The sequence below is a fragment of the Mytilinidion resinicola genome, assembly GCF_010093595.1.
Source record: "Mytilinidion resinicola strain CBS 304.34 unplaced genomic scaffold BDZ99scaffold_7, whole genome shotgun sequence".
NCBI lineage: Eukaryota > Fungi > Ascomycota > Dothideomycetes > Mytilinidiales > Mytilinidiaceae > Mytilinidion > Mytilinidion resinicola.
Window position 1 is genome coordinate 1,347,144 of NW_022985443.1, and position 22,621 is coordinate 1,369,764.

The 22,621-nt window shown below is 52.0% G+C and overlaps 9 protein-coding genes across 9 annotated transcripts; 5 read left to right on the forward strand and 4 right to left on the reverse strand.

Moving 5' to 3' along the window:
- Positions 1-166: 166 nt before the first annotated feature.
- BDZ99DRAFT_280653 (uncharacterized protein) lies at positions 167-757 on the reverse strand. Its single transcript, XM_033713993.1, has one exon. It carries the CDS (start codon positions 674-676, stop codon positions 305-307), a length of 372 nt encoding a protein of 123 aa, XP_033578748.1. The 5' UTR covers positions 677-757; the 3' UTR covers positions 167-304.
- A 766-nt stretch (positions 758-1,523) lies between these two features.
- On the reverse strand, positions 1,524-2,649 carry BDZ99DRAFT_461773 (uncharacterized protein). The gene is made up of 3 exons (XM_033719695.1): positions 2,172-2,649; positions 1,965-2,103; positions 1,524-1,904 (listed from the first exon to the last, which is right to left on the reverse strand). Exons 1-3 carry the CDS (start codon positions 2,519-2,521, stop codon positions 1,653-1,655), a joined length of 741 nt encoding a protein of 246 aa, XP_033578749.1. The 5' UTR covers positions 2,522-2,649; the 3' UTR covers positions 1,524-1,652.
- A 1,084-nt stretch (positions 2,650-3,733) lies between these two features.
- On the forward strand, positions 3,734-5,358 carry BDZ99DRAFT_487377 (aldehyde dehydrogenase; the record flags this gene model as incomplete). Its single annotated transcript, XM_033722826.1, has 4 exons — positions 3,734-3,796; positions 3,865-4,314; positions 4,366-5,113; positions 5,159-5,358. The coding sequence occupies 4 exons, from the start codon at positions 3,734-3,736 to the stop codon at positions 5,356-5,358; spliced, it is 1,461 nt and encodes a 486-aa protein (XP_033578750.1).
- Positions 5,359-6,357: 999 nt separating this feature from the next.
- On the forward strand, positions 6,358-10,058 carry BDZ99DRAFT_497434 (uncharacterized protein; the record flags this gene model as incomplete). The annotated part of the gene is made up of 5 exons (XM_033723516.1): positions 6,358-6,584; positions 6,661-6,728; positions 7,128-7,146; positions 7,404-8,931; positions 8,992-10,058. 5 exons carry the CDS (start codon positions 6,358-6,360, stop codon positions 9,706-9,708), a joined length of 2,559 nt encoding a protein of 852 aa, XP_033578751.1. The 3' UTR covers positions 9,709-10,058.
- Positions 10,059-10,956: 898 nt separating this feature from the next.
- BDZ99DRAFT_569750 (uncharacterized protein) lies at positions 10,957-12,461 on the forward strand (the record flags this gene model as incomplete). Its single annotated transcript, XM_033727917.1, has 3 exons — positions 10,957-11,368; positions 11,416-11,502; positions 11,565-12,461. The coding sequence occupies 3 exons, from the start codon at positions 10,957-10,959 to the stop codon at positions 12,119-12,121; spliced, it is 1,056 nt and encodes a 351-aa protein (XP_033578752.1). The 3' UTR covers positions 12,122-12,461.
- A 642-nt stretch (positions 12,462-13,103) lies between these two features.
- BDZ99DRAFT_385251 (FAD/NAD(P)-binding domain-containing protein) lies at positions 13,104-14,922 on the forward strand (the record flags this gene model as incomplete). Its single annotated transcript, XM_033715422.1, has 2 exons — positions 13,104-13,167; positions 13,223-14,922. 2 exons carry the CDS (start codon positions 13,104-13,106, stop codon positions 14,920-14,922), a joined length of 1,764 nt encoding a protein of 587 aa, XP_033578753.1.
- Positions 14,923-16,886: 1,964 nt separating this feature from the next.
- On the forward strand, positions 16,887-17,726 carry BDZ99DRAFT_519037 (uncharacterized protein; the record flags this gene model as incomplete). The annotated part of the gene is made up of 1 exon (XM_033725364.1): positions 16,887-17,726. The coding sequence occupies one exon, from the start codon at positions 16,887-16,889 to the stop codon at positions 17,724-17,726; it is 840 nt and encodes a 279-aa protein (XP_033578754.1).
- Positions 17,727-17,785: 59 nt separating this feature from the next.
- BDZ99DRAFT_560208 (alpha/beta-hydrolase) lies at positions 17,786-20,343 on the reverse strand (the record flags this gene model as incomplete). The annotated part of the gene is made up of 6 exons (XM_033727286.1): positions 17,786-18,707; positions 18,773-18,956; positions 19,035-19,398; positions 19,449-19,646; positions 19,796-20,026; positions 20,087-20,343. 6 exons carry the CDS (start codon positions 20,341-20,343, stop codon positions 18,247-18,249), a joined length of 1,695 nt encoding a protein of 564 aa, XP_033578755.1. The 3' UTR covers positions 17,786-18,246.
- Positions 20,344-20,696: 353 nt separating this feature from the next.
- BDZ99DRAFT_461775 (D-hydantoinase) lies at positions 20,697-22,550 on the reverse strand. The gene is made up of 3 exons (XM_033719696.1): positions 22,274-22,550; positions 22,134-22,215; positions 20,697-22,085 (listed from the first exon to the last, which is right to left on the reverse strand). The coding sequence occupies exons 1-3, from the start codon at positions 22,442-22,444 to the stop codon at positions 20,860-20,862; spliced, it is 1,479 nt and encodes a 492-aa protein (XP_033578756.1). The 5' UTR covers positions 22,445-22,550; the 3' UTR covers positions 20,697-20,859.
- Between the last annotated feature and the right edge of the window lie 71 nt (positions 22,551-22,621).

Consider the following 22,621-nt stretch of genomic DNA (forward strand, 5'->3'; position numbering starts at 1 on the left):
ATTGCGAAGGAACTCACTATCCGAGGCATAGCTGCCTATGCACAGCAGCACGCTACCTAGGTAGTGAGCACCATCAAGAAACATGAGGGGGATCATCATTTTAAATGCTAGTTTCCTCGCCGCACTATCGATGCCTCGCCAATTGTGTCTGCGTGCTGCCATGCCCACGATATGTACCCGTATACCCCTTGCCTAACGATGCAAGATACAGGCCTGTGATGAAGGACGCAATGAAACTCCAAGCAGGGTTGTGGATCCAAGTAAGCGGCAAAAGCTAACGAAGGAATTCCCTCTCTGCGTTATATTACCTCTTCCAAAAGGACTTTGAACACAGTATTATGAACGTTGTGATTGATCGGAGGTTGAGGACAAGACACGTTACGGTGATGATGGTGATGGTTCGCGATCGGGGCGGCGGGACGAGGGTAGATGGGCGGCGCGGTGCACCTACTGATAGGACTCGAAGACTTGGAGGGAGGATGATCGTTAGCATCAGGCTGTCGAGTGGTTGAGGCCGATTAAGGAGGCCTGGAGGGCGAGGCCGATCGAGCTGGCAACGTAGAGCTGCATCCGACACCAAAAACCCCCAGCAACCAGCGACGACATCCACCAGCAGGTTCAGCGACACGAACCATGAAGACAGCGAAGCCCCAGCACACCAAACAATGCGCTCCATCAGCAAGCAGCAGCGCGAGTGCAGCCAGCCTGGCCAAGCGCACCCAGCGAAAAACTCTTCTTCAACCACCCGCACAAGGCGAGAAAATCAATGAAAAGCCGTAAATAGAGACAGCGGACCAGCAAAAATTACGCCGGTGAAGCCCCCGAAGGAGATTCATAACAGCCCGTCGCCGCAGTGTGCAATGCAGGACAGTCTGCCAGGTGGACCGAATTCATGAGCTCAGCCACCCCAACAAGGTCTGTGAGGATTGTCAGCGTTGATACAAACCAAGCAGGAGAGGAAGAGCAGACTTACAAGTATGATTTTTGAGAAGGAGCGAGGGGGAAGGGGGTTATATAGGTGGGAGAAATGACGCCAAGGCGCTAACTACTGGCTAGCGTGGATCGTCGTGGAACCGGAAGGGCCAAGAACCCACTTGCAGGTGAGGAGTGGATCCACCAGTGACCAGTGAAAAGTGAGGTGGTTGGTGGTGGGAATATCACGTGAATGAATTGTGCTTGAGGTTATGCACCTTAGTATTTTAGATCCCACTCATTTTTCAATGCTTTGTAAGAGTTTCCTGAGAACACTTCGTACTGTCTTCCAGGGTATAATTGGAAATCGCGTCTAAGGATAGTTTTCTTTTGATAAGGTCACGTGCGCCCCGAGTCAGGTCGCCAGCTCCAAATCCTCCCATTGCACCTCAACTTCATCAGAATCCGCCCAGCTCATTTGCCTTCTATGAAACATTGGAGAGAATAGTGCTATTAGGGCTCAGCAGCCTAGGGGATGTTCGTGGAGCAGTTAGACCTTCGTCGTGTGACGTAGCCAACTTCAACAAGCCTGTCTGGGCCAACGACGATATCATTCAGATTAGAAAATAAGGAGCATCAGTTCATCTACGTATCTCTCTGTAGGTTCCTGCGCATAATCAGGAGGCCAATACGAGCAGCAAAAGCAGAGTCTCGCCTATTCTTCTCCTCCCTTCTCTCCCTCATTCCCCAAAGCATTCCGGACACTCCTCGTACAAAGCATCCAGCGTATCCGCCTCTCCCTTCTTCCCAGGATATTTCAACGTCTCCATCGCCCTCAGCTTCCCAAGAATCTCCTCCGTCTTCGACCGGTCGCGGCATCTGTGAATCTCCCCCTTCCCCTCAATGCCGTCGGCCTGGTGGATATAGTTGCCCGCGGCGTCTTTCGGTGGGGAGGCGCGCTCGATCGTGTCGTCGGCGGAGCAGAGAACATGCTAGCAAACGGGTAAGCCAGGCAAAAGAGGAGGATGAAGCACGATCTAGAGAGGTCTTACCTGCGCAACATAGCTCAAACAATGCCCCACATGATGCTGCTTATCGACATTATGCTGCAACCGTCCCGAATCCCCATATAGTAGCGTCTTTCGGACCGCGCCTAGGCAATGCAGCGCATGAAGATAGCTAACTCCATACCTGCCATTCACCAACCCATCAGCTCCATTCTCACTTTTCTCCGCCGCCTTTTCCGTGCATGTACTTACGGCAGTCTATACGTCTCATTCAACGCCACGAAAATCACCCCCTCCCACATATCCGGTTCCTTGTTTGCTGGTAGCAGCGCCCGCCAGGCTTTATCCCCTTCTTCGCCGAACTTCATTAGCTCCTCGCGCTCGTGGAAGGTCTCGGTTCGTGTTGGCTGCGCGCACGAGCATTGGCCGAAGTGGATCTTGGCGAACACGGATAGGATTTGGGCTTGGAAGATGACGAGCATGAGGAAGAGGAGGGTGAAGAGGAGGGAGATGAGCTGGCAGGGGGTGATGAGGGGTTTGCGGTGGGTGGAGGAGGTTTGGTCGGGCGCGTCGAGGCGCTGGTAGGGATGGGATGGGGCCATCCGAATGATAGGAAGCCGGTAGCGACGGTGGAGGGTGGTGTTTTGTTCGACGCTCGTTCTCGATGCCGGTTTTGTGATGTTTTGAGGGATAGGATGGAGGTAGAGGTGTGTGAACGCCTTTGCTTGATGGCGACTTCAACGGCCTATTCAGATCTGGGGCTCAATAAGGCCGCACGTGGTAACGGGATATCCGCCAATTGCGAAAGCATTACAATGAAAGCCTAATCGGGGGCTCAATAGAGGCTGATGTTATTGTTGGGGAGGACCGTTTAGCGAGGTGAAACGGTCTTTGTTTACTTCTTCGTTGCTTCACTCGACGTCTTATCTTGTGTCTGAGAGAAAACAAAAGGAAGACGCCACATACTCGGAGATTGATGCTCATGGAATGTAGAGAAGCAAAAAACTCTCACTACGAATTGGCAACTCGTGGGGTGTCCATTGCTCTCCATTCTCTTGGTCTTCCTCCCCCCTCGCATCTCAAAACGCACTTGGAGTCGTATGTTCCCACCTACAAGAACTTCCTAGTTTGGAAAATATTGAGATTCCACTTGCAAGTGTCCAATCATCGACTGAGGGTTTGAAGACTCGAGAGCGGAGGTTCTGTTAAGGTTGCGCGGAATTTCTCGAAGTCCTGGACGCTGATTGGCTCCAATTTCCTAAATCATCTCTCACTTCACGCTGATTGGCCAGTTGATCAATCGAGATTTCACCTTTCCACCTACATTCACAAACGATCTTGCCAGACATCAGGGCATCACGTACGAATTCAGCGGCATCCATCTTACAGATTGCCAAATTACTATAGAACCTAAGACGCAGCACTGCCTCATCACTTCTTAAATACCATCCCTCCCTCTCGCACGTGACACCGCAACAGAGTAACAATTTCCTTACTATCTGTGGGGAACGGGTAAGGCAAATCGACAAGCCGGAACCATACGTAATCCCAGAATACCTCGCAAGCTACAGGTCCCGCGCTCTGTCTTAGTTGACGTGCGGAGTGGAAGGGTCTCAGTCCCCCCACATCCTCGCGTTCCGAAAATCCGAGGACGGTAGAAGCTCTAGCTCTGCAGCTCACTCTAAAGCTAGGAGCTCGTCGCGTCGCGCAATTTTCCGCTGAGAGCTGTTTTTGTGCGTTGGTATTGACTTTGCGTTGTAATCGCGAGAGGCCTAGCACTTGAAAGGTGGAAAGTCGGGAAATATATAAACACCATGGCATTCGCATCACGAGCATTTCTTAAATCGGTAGAGGGAAAGGTATTCCTGAACAACAAGGTATGATACCTTCCAAACTTCTCGTAGCCTTTTTCTTTTTTGCAAGATTGTCCTGATAATCTTCACAGTGGGTCACCCCCGCCTCCAAAGCCGTCTCCTCCCTCTACAACCCCTACGATAACTCCCTCGTCTCCTCCGCCCACGCCATCGGCAACCAGCACGACGTCGACACCGCCGTCTCCTCCGCCCGCACTGCCTTCCACGGCCCCTGGTCCAAATTCACAGGTGGCCAGCGCGGCGCTGTGCTCAACAAGTTCGCAGATCTGCTCGATGCCAATGCTGAAGAAGCCGCGTTCTATGAGTCCATTTGCTCTGGGCGCGTGCGCTCGCAGCTGAAGTACGAAGTCCCGTTTATCAGTAGTATAATAAGGTATTACGCGGGTTGGAGCGACAAGATCGAGGGCGACGTGCTGAGCGATGACGCGGATGGGTTCTACAAGATAATACGGCGGGAGGCGCTAGGGGTTTGTGCGGGGATCACGCCGTGGAATGGGCCGTTGATGGTGTTTGCGCTGAAGGTCTGTATTTCTCCTTTTCGAAATGCGCTCTTGCTGAGTTGATGCATGCAGGCTGCACCCGCTTTAGCGACCGGTAACACGTTTATATTGAAGCCGCCGGAGAAAAGCCCGCTGAGTTCGCTGTTTGCGGCGAGTCTGCTGCCTGCTGCTGGATTGCCGGAGGGCGTGCTGAACGTGGTCACGGGGGATGGGAGTACGGGTGCGATGCTAGCGAGCCATATGAAGGTGGATATGGTTAGCTTCACGGGGAGTGTGCCTACTGGGAAGAAGATTGCGGATGCGGCGAACAACAGCAATATGAAGAGGTGTGCATTGGAGCTGGGAGGGAAGAGCCCAGCACTCGTGTTTCCGGACGCGAATATCAAGAAGGCGATTCCAGAACTGGTGCGGGGCATTACGCAGAACGCTGGACAGGTCTGCGTCGCGTCGAGCAGGGTGTATGTGCATGAGGATATCGCGGACGAGCTTATTGCTGGGATAAAGGCAGGCTTTGAGGCGATTTCGGTTGGAGAAGATCCCCAAGATCCGTCAACGACTTTTGGGCCGGTCGTGGATCCGGTGCAGTACCAAAAAGTGAACGAGTTTATCGAGAAGGGTAAGACGGAAGCAACGCTCGTTACGGGTGGGGAGAAGTATGAGAAGGGAGGAAGTTATGTTACACCCACCGTCTTCAAGATCACCGATGCGAATGCGGCGGTATACAAGCAGGAAATATTTGGACCTGTTCTTGTTGTGAGGACGTTCAAAACGGAGGAGGAAGCTGTGGACATGGCAAACGATTCGGAATTCGGACTAGCCGGTAAGTGGTGCGCTCCAGTTTGAGTTCATCTGCTGACTCTGCCAGCCTACCTCTGGACGGAAGACCACCGTCGTATCCTCAGGGTTACGAAGCAGTTACAGGCCGGACACATTGGTGTAAACGCAGGCGTTGCGCTCTTCCCTACCGCGCCGTTTGGCGGGTATAAGAGCAGTGGTGTAGGCAAAGAGATGGGAAAGCTCGCCCTGCAAGACTACACAAACGTGAAATCGATTTACATTAGGTGAGTTCGAGAAGACTGTACATGTACTAAGCTCTAACTCGTACAGCACTTCGGAATAAACCTAAGGCTATGAACTGCATGGTTGAGATTGGAGTTTTTCTTTCTGGAAAATTGTAGGCATTGGTTGATTGCGCACTGTGCCCAAATAGCGAAACTGAGTGGTACTGTACATACAGTCCACTACGAGGACTCACGCCCAGTACCCGATGATAAGGCTGGTGATAAGTTGAGGCGGAATCTCGGGTGGGCTCCTCACCGGGGTCCCGCTACGACGATCCTGCAATATAAGCATGGGTCAACACGTGGAGATAAAACTTTACCAGGTGAAGACACTCGTACTACATAGTAATATCTTGTCTTGAAAGTGCTATTTCTGGACCCGGAGAACTGAACAATGCGTTGCTATTCTCGAATGTAATGCGGCCGTCAGAGTGTTTGCATTTGCTGTCCTGGGAGAACCAACTGTGAAGTGTTGGAACTTAAAGCGCATTTACCGCTTTGGGAACGGGTTGTAAGATTCTCGAGGCGTAAGATTCTGTCGGGGGCGCAGTCAGTTTCGCAAAGCGACCTCGCACGACCTGGGACCCAAGCCATATGCTAACCTGAAAGTTATAATGGAAGCTCACCAGCTGGGCTGGCTGTCATCCAACGAGAGCGGAATAATACCTTCGTAGTTACGCAACTCGTGCCGCGCCGCTCAGGGTGGACGCACCCCTTTCTCAACTCGGATGGGCCATTGGCGTGACATTTGATCCAAAAGACACCCAGATCTCTGTGCACCTGAGACCAAAATACAGAGCATCGTGGGATTGTTCAGTGTTAGAGGACCTTAAGGACTGCGAGTTTGCTGGCTTGGCGACCGCTTAAGATTATCTGACGGCCCGAGACGTTTCCAAATCACAGCATCAGCCTTGCCAGAGACCTGCCAGGGACCTGCCCCCACTTTCAATGCACTGACAGTCGACGAGCCGGGGAGCTCTTTTCGATGTTGGCCCCAGCCCCCATGGCTGTAATTCGATCACATCACGCTTTCTTGCCAGGAACACCAGGACCACCAGGACTGCCTCATCTCTCCCGCCAGGGTAGCATTAGCTTGGCAGGACGTGGAACATCGAGCCCCCAAAGGCGTCAGCGAAAAAGTGCTATAGCGCGCCTACGGAAGCAAGCATTACTCCACTCCGTAAAGACTCGTCCGATGCCGCGGGCCGCCCCCATTTGGTGCCGTAATATGTAGGTCTTACGATGCCCAGCAGAACAACCGTCTTTCACTGTGAAGATCAATGGCCTGTAAGCTATCGTCTCATAGCATTGGACTACGAAAGACTCATGCGAAAAGCGTGCATAGGACATCTGCAGCTCTATTTTTGGCGCTCTGTCAGTTTGCAGCCCCATGAAACATGGGCTGAAGATCTTCAAGGCTTATGAGGCGTTAAGCTTCTTTGGACCCAGCTGCCGAGATGAGGATGGCCCAAACGGGACATCGGGCTCTCAGCCTCAGCCTCGACCTACGCTAGCCAGGCACCATGTGGACCAACGAAAGTGTTCCCCGTGCTCGTGGCTTAAACACTGCCACCAGATCTGACATCGTTGTTCAAGTCTCTTGGGGACTGCATATAAGATGCCGCCGATCCACCGTCCCTTGGTGTTTGGCTCTATTCAATCACTCCGCAGTTATCGACTTGTGTTGAACCCTCTCCCCTTCCCTTTCGTCTTCCCTTCGCGTGCATCTTCTTAGTCGCGCATAGTTAATCGTCACTCTTTGAGTCATTCCAGTCCCTGAGCAGTACTGTGCGTAAGCTACGCCGTCAAGGGTGCTCCCGACAAGATGTGAGTTTGCCCTTTTCACGATCTCCAAGCTCGCTATGACATTGGCAAAGTTTGCACTCTTATTATGAGTCTGTCGAACGTTACATGTATCTCCGAGGCCATTGGAGCCATGAAAATATAGCTGGTTCAGAGGCTCATGGCAAACCACCCTGATTCGGGGCTATGAAGAAGGCCTTGATGTACCCACTTGAGGTCTGAACTGTACTGACGCGACTGATCTAGGCGCACAACCCTATTAGCAGCCGCCTTTGGTGGCCTTGGAGTGTCATATGCCCAAACGCCCACTGCATACCCTCCCTCGAATACAACTACCCCAACTCCCGTCGGAAACCTGGCTCCATGCGCCCAAGTCAGCGTCTTCCTTAGCAAACTCCCTGACGGCCATACGCCACTCATTCCAGCCGAAGTCGCATACGCATGTCTCAGTACAGTCCCTGTAGATGTCCAGGGGAACCAACTGTTGATTGAACAGTTGAAAGTCTTCCTCCAATGGAACAGCAATACAGCATACCTGAAGAACCCCCCGAGGCAGTTCGGATACAAGGAGAAAGCAGTGGATATCATGGGTGGCCTTGATATCATTTCTCGCGGCATCAAGAATGGGCTCTACATGAGTGAATACGCCGCGCAGATTGCCATCGGAAACCTGCTTAACAGAGGTTACGACAATCATCTTTACTATTCAGCCGATATTGGCGACATCTTCATTTTTGAACGCCCGATTGGTCTAGTATCTGTTTCCACCGACGGGGTTGCGCTTCCAGAACTTTACGTTTACGATGACCTTAACGCCACTGCCAATGGAGCAACTTTCACACCCTCTGTGGTTAAGACCATCGACGACGTAGATGCCAGCACCTGGCTCGGTTTGCAAGCAGAGGCCCAGGCATTCCACGACGCAGACGCTCGTTACAATACCCTGTTCCCGCAACAAGCGAGCGGGTCCATATCGGGTTTGAATTTGGGGGGCTTTAAAGTTCCCACAACTTACGTCGGACCAACCACAAATATCACGTTTGCGAATGGCACTACATTGGGTCTCGAAAACCTAGCAGTCATTAACGCAGCTTCGTTCGAAGGAGTTGATAGCGGGGAGACTTTCTTCTCTCGGTTCTGTACAGGACCAAAAGCACCAGAACCAACACCGACCCCCAGCGGAACTCCGGAGGCTCCCTCTTCAACTCCAGCACCCCCCACCCCGACTCCTACCAATTATCCCGAGCCTGTTGTGTACGATGCGGTTGGGTTGACCATCGGAGGATACTACCTCGATGGCGCTGGCTATGAAGATGTAGCTGTGCTTAGTATCCCATCGTTCGAGTCAAAACTTGGTGTGGGAACCTTCCAGAACGTCACTCGAGACTTCCTTGCCGATGCCAAATCAAAAGGGAAGAGCAAGCTCGTCGTCGATTTGCGTCAAAATGGTGGTGGCTTGGTTTACGCTGGGTTCGAAGTATTCAAACAACTATTCCCCACGATCGAACCCTATGGTGCTAGTCGGTTCCGGGCTCAAGACGCGTGGCATATAATTGGCGAAGGAGTCACGATATACAGGGAAAACGTGACGCTGCAACAGGCTCTTAACGAAACGAACTCAACTCTTTTCAATTATGCCGCAACTGGCATGCTGAGCGATTTCGACTACACCCAAAATCTGGATATCAACAACAAGAATTTCACGTCGTTTAATGAGTTCTACGGGCCACACACTGTTTACAATGATCAATTCACCACAACCCGCAGACCCAATGTAAGTAATTCTCGTTAGACTCGCCTAACACGCACATTCTAACCCACGATTCTCACCTAGTTCGACATTCAAAACGTTGGCGTCACCCTCACCGGCACCGGCGACCTCTCAAATGTCACAGCGCAACCCTTCACCGCCGATAACATCGTTATCCTGCAAGATGGCCAATGCTCTTCCACTTGCAGCATCTTCTCACTTCTGATGAGCTCACAAGGTCACGTGGAGAGTATCGCCATCGGTGGGCTTCCCGTAGCCGCGCCCATGCAAGCTGTGTCTGGCACGAAGGGCTCGCGTGTCCTTGAGTTCTATACTATCAACGACTTTGCGCTGAAATTCATGGAGATTGTCACCTCGCTCCATGAGGAAACCGCCGCAAAGCTCAATGCAACCGTCATCGGCACACTCGCATACCCGAGCCAATTAGCACAGCGTCTCGCCTACCGAAGTGGCAAGCCTGTCGGATCTATCAACGCAGAGGACACCCTGCTCAAGAATGACACGACCGAAACGCCGTCGGAGTTCCACTATGAGGCTGCGGATTGCAAGATATTCTACACCGCGAAACAGATCCTGGATGTCACGGAAGTGTGGAAGACTGTCGCGGACACGAAGTGGGGTAACAAGAAGTGCGTTGCTAACTCTACTGGCGATCCTACGAGCGAGTCCGTGGTGTACAACAGCACCACCCCGGAGACTACTAACAACAACGCCGCTGTGAGGGGCGCCAGCGTGTCTATGTTTGCGGCTGTTGGTGTGGTATTGGCGCTCTTCTTGTAGAGTTTTTGACGCCGTCGGTGGAGGCTCTTCCATTCTTTGTATGAACTCGTAGGGATGCATGATTCGGCGTTACTCCTAAATGCCATGACTTCTTTTTGCATGTTCCAGTCCTTTTGAGCGGTCCTTGTGAAAATATGCGGGAAAACAGGGTCTCATTGACTCTTTTCTTTCCTCTTTTTATGTCCCCTCTGCATGATACATGTATGATTGCTGCACTTCTCCTTCACGAGAACATCCCTATTTCTTTGCACCTAATATCTGGTTAGAATACCGTGTCACTCAAAAATTGACAAAGCCTTGTAGTAATTTACGGTCATCTCTCGTAAGACTTCTAAGAGCTCCTGGCAACTAAGCTTAAGATTTACCCTTGCAGGACTGACATTCAGTCCTGCAGCTGTCATCGGAAATTCGCTACCACATTGCTGGGTCGACGCCACATCTGCGCTGTAAGAGCGGTCAAGATTCCATGTAGAGAGCTGAGCTTATTTTTTTGTGAGCGCCGAGCCACATTGACCTAGCCATATATAGCCCCCTCCACCCATCACGGAGCCAGCGCATCACACTTCCATAACCCAAATACATGGGCAAAAAGGAAGACACAATGGAACTAGTATGCATCAAGTATACGTTAAAGCTACTTCTCTTATTCGCCTAAAAATAAAGAGCTTTTGCCCCTTCTCTCTCGCTTAACCCAGCGATCGATTGGATATTAGCAAAGCAAGTAAGCATGGCTTATGCATAGGTTTGCTTACTGATATCTGCGAGCTGTGGCTTGTACAGCTCGAGGCAATGTCAGTCTCACCCACAATCAGCTAGAATTATGCGGGCTGATCTTCGATCATTGTGAAACAACCCGACGGGGCCCGAGTAATGCAGCGGGGGCCCCGCGTCACGAAGTTGGTGGAGAGCAACCGCCCTGAATAGTTGATAGTTGGCGACCGTGCGATCTATGCGAGGGACGAAGGATGGGATCTCTAAGCTGAAGAGCCCTTTTGAGGACCGATAAAGATACTCTGGGACCATACGAGATAGAAAGGGGTGGGTGTGTATCTGAAGGCCCGTCCGGTCGGGTCCTTACAACGCTTCGCCACAAGCATCCACTCTCTCCGTTTGAGCTAAATGACAGGAAATGAAGCTGCACGCTTTTCTGGTCCGTACTATTCTCACATATCGCATGTCCAAGCCCGCTAATCTGAGCATAAGGCTGTCGAATGGGCCGGAGTAACAATAGCCCTTACCTTCCTTCTTATGCGCCTCGCTATCCGCTGGAAGATATTCAAACGCCTCTCTTTAGATGACTACCTTGTGGTCCTTGCGTGGGGCGCGCTGCTTCCCGCCGAAATCATCTGGCATACCCGAATCCGGAGTTACTTCGACAAAATCGACACTATGCCTTCACCGCCGGCGCATGTGGACAACTATGTCTCTGATAAAATAAAAGAAGGGCCAAAGTGGCATGCGACGTACCATATCCTCTTCGGCATTTGCCTTTGGTCTGTGAAGTTCTCATTCCTGGCTTTCTTCTGGAAAATCGTAGACAAGACTCACACGCGGGGTATTTGGTGGTGGGGCGTGACGGGCATCACTGCCGTTACTTTCATTACTTTCCTATGTCTTTGGCCGTGGGAATGCACGGGTGGATCGGTTGAACATCTACTCGGTAAGTCTCCTTCCTCCAACTACGGCCAGTCACTAATCCCGCATCAGTATATTGCCAAGACAAACCCCAAATCCACATCGCAGACACCATGTTCCAAGTCAACACCGCCTTCGACTTCATCACCGACAGCCTCAGTAAGCCCGCCCCTACCCCCCCAACCCCTTTCTCCAGCCTCACCCCCCCTAACAACCCCCAGTCATCTCAATCGCCCTCCGCATCCTCTGGCCCGCCCGCATCTCCTGGCTCAAAAAAGCGCTCCTCCTCGCCGTCTTCGCCTGCATCCTGCTCACCATGGCCATCACCCTCCTGCGCATCGTCATCGCGCCCTCCCACCAGCTCAGCCAGACGACCGACCTGCCCTGGCACTGGCACTTCACCTGGAGCGTCATCGAGATGAGCCTCGCGATCTCCGTGGCGTGCCTCATCTCTTTCCACCAGCTCTATGTCAGCGCCCATGGCCAGAGCACGCACGCGTTTCGCGCCTCGCGCAGCTCGGATGGGTCGTCGTTGCGGAGGCTGCAGGCGAGGTTCCCGATGCTGGCGAGCTGGCGGAGTGGGGAGACGGTGCGGGCTAGTGAGGTGGCGCGTTTGGAGACGACGCTGGTGCCGCTAAGGGGGATTTATGTCCGGAATGAGGTTTCGGTTGAGCGGAGCGGGGATGGGGAGGATGGGGGTGAGGCGGTGCTAAGGGCGTATTCGCTGAAAGTGGACGCGAGGGCGAGTGTGAGAGCTGGAGAGTTCGAGGGATCGTGAGACGAGTATGGAAGAGTGGGTTGAGACAGTAGTCGTCATGGTTAAGGATGAGCATCTGGTTACAAGCAGATGTCAAGACAAAAGGGCCAAAGGCACCCAATAGCGTTAAGAAACATTTTGAGTAGCTCTATTGTGTGTACAGTCTATATATATGCTAGACAGGATATTGTGAAAGAGAAACACGAAAAGAAAAATCGTACACAAGGAGAGATAGCAAGCCAGTCACTTTTTCTCGCACAATCTATGCCTCGCCGGTGGACATGAGATTACGGTCCTAGGACATTCAAGAGAGACGTCCATTGATGGGGCCTGACCAGTTAGTTGAGCAAGTTGATGATCTCTAGGGTGGTGGTCGTGCATGGAAAGTTGAAGGTGAGGGATGATTCGACAATACACGTGACCTCTCAGCTTCATTCCAAACAACTTAGGAGTTATTCAGCTGTTATACATTTGATCTATAAATTAGATGCTCCGTATCTAAAGCCTAGAATCATTCACATGAGGAATTCAGAAGTAGACTGTTAGCACGTGACTACAGCTAGAACTTACCTCTTGGGGAATTTGCATTTACAATGCAAATAAAAACCTATGCTCAATCCAGGAACTGCTTCTTACCCTCCGTGCCCTCCTCTTCAAAAGGTCATGTATGCGCTTGCACGGTTGTAGTAAGCTTACCTGGCGCTTCCTGATATCTCTTATCGATGCGGGCATCGCTCTAACTAATTACCATCAACCAACCATGTTACCTAAGACTCCCCCCATTTTCCACTCTCCCAGTGTCCACTGTAATGCATGCCGTGTATTGGGCCGACGGGATTTGCTGCTATATCGGTCTTACCCGCAGCTTATCGAGGCATGATGGGGATATGATGAGATCCTCCACTTTCCGTCAAGAGGGGTGCCATCCCATCTTTCCAGGATGAATGGCATCTACCAAGCCACAGGCGCCCCTACTGCGTAGAAAACAAAGCAATTAGATGCTATGGGATCACTAGAAGAAGCCGTAGAGCATGTCGATGTCTTGGTCGTGGGGGGAGGACCTGTAGGTATTTGTTACTTCCTGCCACGTCGTTCTCAGATCTCGAAACTGACATTTCAAAGGCCTCATAACAGCATACCAGCTCGCCGCTAGCCTCCCGTCTCCCTATCGAATCAAAATCATCGAAAAAGAACCCAAATCCGCCCAAGACCAGTATGGCCGCGCTATTACCCTGTATCCCAGAAGCACCGAGATGCTGGACCAATTGGGCCTTGCCGACGCTTTAGCACAGGAATGTTTCGCGTGCAGGACAACCGCTTCATACGATAAGGATGGCAATGAAGTTGCAGGTAGAGGGTGGTATTTCATGGAGAACATGAAGGACACGAAGTGGGACTTTGCCCTTGTGCTACGCCAGAAATACCAGGAAGAGATATTTCGACAGGCACTAAAACGTGAGGGCGTTTCACTTGATGCGCCAGTATCACTCATAGACATACAAGTGGACGATACCGTTGGATGGAATCGATACAAGATCACTGCGACAGTTCAAAATGGCGTTACCGGAGCTCGAAATGTTATCAAATGCAAATATCTGGTCGGCGCAGACGGAGGGCGCTCGTTCGTCCGGCGGGCTATGGATATTCCATTCGACGGAGCATCGAGCGAGGACAAGTGGGTACGCATCGACGGTGTCATTGAAACGAACATGCCTAAACCCAGATCTTACGCTGCAATCGAATCTCCCACTCACGGAAATGTGCTTTGGGCTGCTCTCGACCATGGCGCAACTCGAATTGGATTCGCATTCACGGCTGAACGCGAAAAGGCGTATGCGGAATTCAACGAAGACGCTGCCGTTAAAGAGGCAATCGCGTCTGTCAAGCCATTCACCCTTCTTTTCAAGCAGGTCGACTGGTGGACCATATACGTTGTCGGTCAGCGGATTGCTCGGAATATGTTGGTCAAAGACTGCGTCTTTCTTGCCGGCGACGCATGCCATACACATAGTTCAGGGGCTGCCCAGGGAATGAATACTGGTCTCCACGATGCTGTCAATTTAGGCTGGAAACTCTCTCTGGTCCTTCGCGGACTGGCAAAACCGGAACTTCTTCACACATATGAGACTGAGCGTCTGCCAAACGTGCACCGACTGATCAATTACGACAAAGACATCTCGCGGCTCATGACGATGCAACTGCCCATTGGATGGACTGGAGACCCGAAAGCAGACCCGAACGAAGTCCTAGGGCATGTAATGGCGGAAGCAGCAACCTTCAGCAGTGGTCTTGGTATTTACTATGAAATCGACCACCAGCTAAATGCTAGTAGTACCTTCTCGTCAGCCTCTGGCTCCGTTCCCGTTGAGGCTGGCCACAGAGCTCCCGACGTGACTCTTCAAAAGCCGGGAACATTGGAATCAACGCGACTGCAAAAAGAGACTCCTAACATCGCACAATTCTACATTGTCGTGTTTGCCGGAGACATTTCGCACACCAAACCATCCATGACCGCTTTTTCCAATGCCGTCGCAACTTCGAAGGTACTCTCAAACAGATCGCTACCAATATCCTTCCTTACCATTGCAACGACCTCCGGCCCTTCTGCATACGAGCTTCTGGGCGGAGTGCCTTTCGGGAAAGTCTTTTACGATGTGAAGAAAGTTGCTCACTCTCGTTATGGCGTAAATGTGAACGAAGGTGCTATCTTCGTGCTCAGACCAGATGGATGGGTGGGCACTTCCATGGAAATAGCGCCTGATGCAGTAGACAAGCTAAAAGGTTACTTGGGCAACTTTTTGATCCTAGAAGCTGATCAATAATGTTGCAATCTATGGGGTTTAGTATCCTAACAAGGATATGGCAGTGCTGCTTCAGATGCGCACGTAAGCTTGGATCGTCACTGATTCCAAATCCCATCACCGCTTTTGGTGGAAATGAATATAATCCTCGTGCCCTCTCCGGCTTCGGTAGCCCGATTTCTCATCCCATGATGTATCTCTAAACTTCTATTTAGCTCATCATTCTTCACCTTCATCACTTAGCTTTCTCAAAATCGCTCTTTCTGAATCCCTTACTCCTGCGCTGAAATCTAGAAAGAACAATCTTCGTCGACCAAATGTCCTTTCCAGCCCCAGACCCATCATCTCCGGAAGCCCCCATCCACACCCTCATTACTTCCTTCTTCACGGCCATCCACACCCAAGACTGGCCTACTCTACGCACCCTCATCTTGCCTACCGGCCGCGCGATACTATCTCGCGGCCTCAACGAGCTAACGAAGGCACCGATCTACACTCACCTTCCCTTCCCGAACTCGTCGACTACCTCGAAAGCTCAAAGCCGTTTGAAGAGCCGATTCATGATGTAAAGATCATGGTGGACCGGGACCTAGCATGTGTGTGGGCACCATTTGAGATACGAGTCGATGGGGTCAAGACGGCGACAGGGACGAACGTGTTTACCTGTTTGAAGCGGGGAGGTGTTTGGAAGGTCAGTGCGGTTGTGGATCGGAATGCAGGAGTAGTGGAGGAGTAGAAGGAGACTGGTAGGCTCGCTTGAACACAAAGTGGCATTACACGACTTCGTGCGACAAAACTTCCTATTCCAAGGTACAATGTCTCGTCATGGATCCACGCTCACTTTGCTGTCACTGCTTGTGTTACCTCAACGTACCGATAGAAATCTGATGCCATGGACTACATTCCTAACTTTTGTATAACCTACTGCTGCCTGAGGTGGCCGAACTCGTTTACCTGTTGCTCAAACTCTCAATTTTTTGATTTTCAAAAACTTATCGGCGCACTCTAAACAGTGCTGGACAGTTGTACACACATCTTTGATGAAGTAGCTAGGCTCATGATCTCCAGCTCTCTAGGCTTGCCTAACACCCTCCCGTACACTCTAAAAGATGGTAAAATGTCAGTTTTGGCAATTTTAATAGCTCTCCGGGCCTTCTCAGAAGGTGCTGAACTGCTACTTCATGTACGATGGAGCATGCTTAGTCACCGTTTGTTCTTTCTCCAACCAAAAAGTCAACACAACAACCACACAGTTACAACTTCGCATCAACATCATCGCAGACTTGCAACGTACTATACATTCCATCGTTACCAAATATCGCCCTCGCTTTCGTTACTGTTATCAACATGAATACTACCTCCACCGCACCGACTGCGCCTACTTCTGGCCTTGAAGAATGGCCGGAAGAGCTGCTTACGATGGTCATGCAAAACATCCGCGCAAGCTGCGGGCGTCAAGAGCTTATAGAAGTCGCCTGTATGTCCCGGAAATTTTCACGATGTGTGGAAGAGGTCCTTTACCAAGATATTGATTTCACGACATGTATGCACGGCTGCTCATACCCATCGAAATCCATAGAGGTCGTCACGCAGGCAACGAAGATCTTGAATCTCTTCGACACACTTTCTAAGCACCCAGGTCTTACCAGGAAGGTCCGGAGCCTACGATTGAACCTTTCCAGATGGGCTATTACCGGCGGATTAGTATGCATCAACAGGGGGATACTTCCAGCGCTGAAGGCACATGTGTGTAATCTGGACATACCGGCATACGCAAGGGCTAAATGGTTGAACAATCTGTAAGACTTGCTGGGCCACCTCAGACGGCGTTATCCTGCCATACGAGCTAATGCCGTGGACAGGCACACACTCAGTACCGACCGTTTTATCGCCATGATTGCCTGCCTGTTGTCAGTCATGCCGAATCTACGAACACTACATACGTGCATTCGTCGCCATGACGAGTTTCGCTTGATGGAATTGCCATGCTCCCTTCAAAACCACTCCTAGGCCGCCTGAAGGATCTCCAACTCGACTACCTCCATGGCGAGGAACCTGCCTTGCTAAGCGGCCGTGATTCCAAGTACACATTCCTGTACCTTCCCTCCCTGGAGAAGCTTCAGCTTTCTTACGGCCTGACCGTTGAGAACAGTTGGTTACGCATATTTCGGGAACAACAGCACAAGTCGTCCGTGACCGAGCTCAAAATCAGGGGCCAGATCAACGCCCCACACATCGAATCTCTCTTCCATTGTTTCAAAGCGTTGACCACCGTCGACCTTAGAGAATCCGACCTGGGTACTGAGGTCATGTCAGGTCTTTCCCGGCATTGCACTACACTACAGCACCTCACAGTCTTATTCGGTGGAGAAGGACCTACCGGATCCCCCGCATCCTTTGCTGATTTCGAGCGACTCCGCACTCTGTGCATTTACAGCAAACTCATCGTCGATCCATACCTAGTTGACGGCAACCCAAGCCCAGATCCCAATCTCAAAGCCGCTCAAACACTCGTGCATCGTCTCCCAGAGTCTCTGCAAGAGCTGTACATCGGATGGAACTACCGGGTCCCAGTCGCCAACGCTGAGCGCCTCTCCTTCGCACCCCTGTACTATCTCGCCTGTCTACTCCAGCAGAAGCACCTTCCGGGCCTGCGCCGCATTGCGCTCTGCGGCGACTATGCCCAGTGGCCCCCCGACCGCAGAGCCCAACGTTATGCCCGCGATCTGGAGGACAAGTTTGCGGCGGCGAGGGTTGAACTGCTGTTCCCTGACCAATCATTCATGCTGGGTTTGAGCGTGGGGCATGAGTTGCGAGGCTTATAGAGAGAATCTACGTGTTGCTGCAATGCGTTTGGTTGCCACTGCCTGAAGTCCCTCGATGGTTTTCTACAACTCTGAAGTCCATTTATTTGAACGGCTTGAAAAACTCACTTGGCCACCTCAGACGGTTATCAAGTGATATTCAGAAGACTGGCTAGCGTAGTCACTACGCGGTTTTTGGAAGCGTACGGTGCACGGATATACCACCACTCCTCCACCACAACCCGCCACGCGAGGCACGAAAAAAGTGGCACACTCATCAAGTACTCTGCCCGTACATACAGCTGTCTGCCACTGCATGGAGTGCTTCAACAAATTTCCACATAGCTCAAGACGAAGAGCATCTATCTTCTTTAAATTTCCGAAAAGACATTAAAGCAACCCAAGCAGTGGCAGACAGGTGTACACCCACCGCGGCTTGTTCTAGAATTAGTGTGCCACCTTTACCATGCCCCGCGTGCCCAGCTACTCCATCTCCACCTTCCTCAAAACACCCTCTAGCACCCCCTGCGTCGCTCTTCCCCTAATACACCCTCCCCTCCCCGCTCCCCCCCCCCACCAACCCCCCCAACGGCTCCACCCACCCGCTCCCCCACCCCGCCTCCCAAACCCCCCTCACAGCCTCCCACCGCGCATACCTCCTCCCCGCCACCTCCTCATCCGCCCCCCTCGTCCGCTCCACCCACCCCGCCTCCCCACTCGCCACCATCACAACCTCCTCGCCCCCCCTCTCGCGGCTAACATACGCCGTCCACGGCTCCTCCCCGTTCGCGAACGCCGTCCACAGCCGGGCGTGGTGGGTAGAGATGTTTCTGAGACGGGTGGTGGGCAGGCGCGCGAGGAAGGTCGCGAAGACGGAGTACATGTCGACCCAGTGGTGGGCGGTGCCGTGGAAGGCGGTGCCGGGGAAGGGGTTGGGGACGTCGAAGACGTAGCGGTGGGTGCGGTGGTGGGGGAGGTGGCGGGCGAGATGGTGCGTTGGGACTGCGGAAGTGAGTTGCGCGGAAGTGGGGGATAGGGGCAGAGGGGCAGAGGGGGAAGGTGCATACCGTCGAAGATCAGCTCGCCGACGAACTCCATCGCGCGGGTGATGAAGAGGTTTGCGTCGATGTCCGGGGTGATGTCGTAGGCGGCGAGGAGTTTTGCGGCGTTTAGGGGACCGAATTGGCGGGTGAGGAGGGCGGAGAGGCTGGACGGGGTGATGGCCGAGGCGAGGGGGAGGAACATGTAGCCCTAGTGGGAGTGTTAGGGCTCCTAGCGAGAAGGGGGTTTGTTGGATGGGGCGAGGGAGGAGGGGGGGGGGGTGCGGACCTCGAAGCCCGTCGTGCCTATCATGATGCTCTCAACCCAGTCACAGCGTGTCGTTAGTTCGCTGATATTGCGCCAGGTTGGGAGGACTGGGAAGAAGCTTTCGTGCGCGAGGGGGAGCCACGCGGTGCCTGAGTCCCTTAATTCTGTACTAGCTGTCACGAGTTCAGCGGCCGGGACTGCACGCAGTTTAGCTAGTCGGTTTGGGTCAGTTGACGAGATGCTTAGAGTCGCGAGCAGTGTTTGATACGTCTTTTCGTGGTGATCGAAGGGTGCAGCACTGAGCATAGGCGAGAGAGATCCGGACATCAGCGCGGCACGTTTGAATAGACTCGGAGTTGTGGAGATCATATGGGTGTGGATAGAGCTTGTGATGGTTATTAGTGATACTTGGGCATTTGGATCCGAGGTGCATACACTGATCCTGCGCTCTCCCCCATGACCGTGACATTCCCTGGGTCGCCACCAAACCCGGAGATGAACCTCTGCACCCACAATAGGCCATTTCGTTGGTCGAACAGCGCGAAGTTTCCAGGCGGCTCGTTGTGAGATGCAGCGTCAGCTGACAGATCAGCGGAGGTGAGGAAGCCAAGCGCTCCCAAACGGTATCTGAATCTGGATCAGCGAACCTTTTGCACGACTGGTGCAAAGAAAACGAACTGAATGTTGACAGTCACAACAGGCTGCTTGTCCTAGATAGATTGCTCGACTATATATCCCATGTCTATTCATCGTTAGTAGGCCAATGGAAGATATGATATAACGCGAAAGTACTATGCTGCTGATCCGTCTTCCCACTATGAAAGCCTCCACCGTGAATATAGACCAAGACCGGCAGTTTTGGTGCTCCCGGAGCTGTATTAGATAGTGCTTCAGTCGGCGCTGAGACTTGGACGATAAGGCATTTGTGCTCATCCATGAGTATCGGCCGAACATCTCCTGACAGTGGGCCTCCTCCAGGTGCATCGGACTCATCCTGCTGAGGGCAAGCGTAGCTGGGAGCAATGGGACTCGGTCAGAACTTAGCTTCATTTAAATCATGGACAAGTATATACCCTGTTTGAGTGAATTTCCTGTCCGTGGAAGACAAATCTGTAAGTAATACGCTTTGTCTGAACCGCCCTGGGACCGTAGCAAATGGGATCGCGCGGAACTGAGCGACGGTGGGCAGGAAATGAAGACCTTCCAGGCGACCGAGCTTGGAATGGACGAAAGCGAGTGTTCGTGATCCTGAAGAGATATCACTTAGAGAAGCCTTTGGTGTATCCTCATGCTCATGGGAGGGAAAGCCTCTGGTAGTCTTGGCAGCCATTGATAAAGTACTCTTGAAAGTCCGACTATTGATAAACTGTTAGTGGGTTATAGATTGAAAACAGAACTGTTGTCATATATCTTGCTTGCTCCAAGCCTTTCGTCAGCAACGGAGTGACATCCTCCGTGATACAATGACCATGAAACGTTTGTTTATATTGGATTTGATGTCGAGGGCCTTCAGATTTTGGAGACATAAATGTGGATTAATAAGCAACCGCCCTTCTTCCTAACCATTCGTTGATTAGTTGCCATGTACCAGGACCGAAGGAAGCCTGCATATCGGAGTAATCATAGGTGGTAGGGCTGGGCGTGGGGTATGCAGCATGCATGCGAGAGTTTGCAGGGCTCCTTGTCAGTGGTGTCATCAAAGTCACTTTAGTCGGATACCTGAAGATTGCTTGGAATGACGGAGAAATTCCACAGTATGCCAATGCATTCGTGCCGTCATGATGACAAGTCTGAAGTGGCTGAAGGATGCATACAGTTTGTTGATTTCGATTTTTGAGGCACGTGATCACTCTGGGATATCCCATTCACCCTCTTGTCGACTGCCAGCCAAGCAACTCGCGTCTCGTTTGATAAATTTTCCATATCCTTTCTTTCCTAGCAGTCCACCGTGATCTCTGTCCCACACGACTTCTCCTCGCAGAATCGTGTACCGTGGCCATTGGTTCAAGACCTTTCCCTCAAAGGGAGTGTAGTCGACGTTATGATGTAACATCTCGTTCTTGAGCGCAAACGGCTCCAATTTGCCAGCAGGATACCATATATTGATATCAGCGTCGCTCTCACCAGTTACCAACCCACCTTTCCGAGGCCAAAGCCCGTACAGCTTAGCTGGATTGGCGCTCGTGACCTCGACGAACTTGTTGAGCTTCAGACGGTCCGCGCTCAATGTGAATGCGAGCCGTGTCTCGATTCCGGGAATCCCATTTGGAATATATTTGAATTGGCCAGCGGGAAATTCATCGGTGATACATGTTTTCTTCCCATTCACTGCGTCATCGAACCTGAAGGGGCAGTGATCCGATGAGAGGACCGTGAATGTGCCATTTGCGAGCCCATCCCAGATGCCGTCGTGGTCCTCTTCGCCCTCACGAGGTGGCGGAGTACAGACGCATTTGGCACCCTCGAATCCGACTTTGTCGAGATCCTTGCGCGTTAAGAAGAGGTATTGTGGACAGGTCTCTGCGTAAACTGGAAGTCCTCGGTCCTGCGCGTTTTTGATCGTGGCCGCAGCCGCTCTGTTTGAAACATGTACGATCAAGATGGGTGCATCGATAAATTCGCTGAAACTGATAGCCCGATATGTAGCCTCAGTCTCAGCCATTTCTGGATGCGCAACGGCGTGATATTTTGGGGCGAAGAACTTGCGCTTCTCCAACTGTGCTGTCATCCAGTCTATAACTTGCCCATTTTCCGCATGGATCATCGTGGTTATCTTTCGTTTCCGGGCCTCGACGAGGACGTCTAAGATTTCTCCATCCTGCAGCTGCAGTGCCTCGTAGGTCATGTATATCTTGAGCGAGGAGATTCCTTCTGCTCGGAGCGTTTTAAATTCGGATAGCGCGCGGTGGGATGGGTTCGATACGAGGAGATGGAAGGAGTAGTCGTTGTAGCAATTGTTCTCTGCTTTCGCGTGTGTTGCCTTTAGTATATCGAGTAGGCTATCTTCCGACTTTCTTTGCGGTGCGAAGGTAACCATAGTCGTAGTGCCTCCAGCAATAGCAGAGCGACTCCCTGATGACGTTCAGTCTTGGAGGTCGGATAGAGGCGCGATGGCTCTACCTGTCTCATAATTGTCGGCCGTCGAGCCTTTGCCGAAAAGAGGTGGCTCTTGGAGGTGAACATGAGCATCTACACCTCCTGGCTATACCCAATGCTCGTCAGTCGATGTTCTGCATTAAAATTGGAGATTCTTGTCTGACCATAACATAGCCTCCTTCGGCGTCAATCGTTCTCTTCGCGGTGGCATCTTTGAAGCTCCCTCTGGGCGCTACCTGCTCAATCTTCTCATTCTTGACTGCGATATCATATTCTCCCGTCTCTGTGTCGGTGACAACCAGGCCGTTGAGGATAAGAAGGTCGTAATCCGCCATTCTAGGTCGCCGAGTCGCGCCTTCTACGGAGGCCGTAAAGAGCATTCGCACCGAAAAAGATAGCAGGAGATCCTACGGAACGCGATGGGCTGTTCGGTATGCATATCGAAGGCGTTGGTTGGATTGCAGTAATGGGATGCCGTCGGGTCTGTCTCCCACTCTCGGGCGCGTTGATGG

Bases quoted from the DNA above. Each gene is read 5' to 3' on its own strand.
- BDZ99DRAFT_280653 (XM_033713993.1), bottom strand. From the start codon at position 676: ATGGAGCGCATTGTTTGGTGTGCTGGGGCTTCGCTGTCTTCATGGTTC.
- BDZ99DRAFT_461773 (XM_033719695.1), bottom strand. From the start codon at position 2,521: ATGGCCCCATCCCATCCCTACCAGCGCCTCGACGCGCCCGACCAAACC. The intron at 2,104-2,171 runs GTAAGTACATGC...GGTGAATGGCAG, and splicing joins AATGAGACGTATAGACTGCC to GTATGGAGTTAGCTATCTTC. The intron at 1,905-1,964 runs GTAAGACCTCTC...CCCGTTTGCTAG, and splicing joins GTTTGAGCTATGTTGCGCAG to CATGTTCTCTGCTCCGCCGA.
- BDZ99DRAFT_461775 (XM_033719696.1), bottom strand. From the start codon at position 22,444: ATGGCGGATTACGACCTTCTTATCCTCAACGGCCTGGTTGTCACCGAC. The intron at 22,216-22,273 runs GTCAGACAAGAA...CATTGGGTATAG, and splicing joins CCGAAGGAGGCTATGTTATG to CCAGGAGGTGTAGATGCTCA. The intron at 22,086-22,133 runs GTAGAGCCATCG...GAACGTCATCAG, and splicing joins GGCCGACAATTATGAGACAG to GGAGTCGCTCTGCTATTGCT.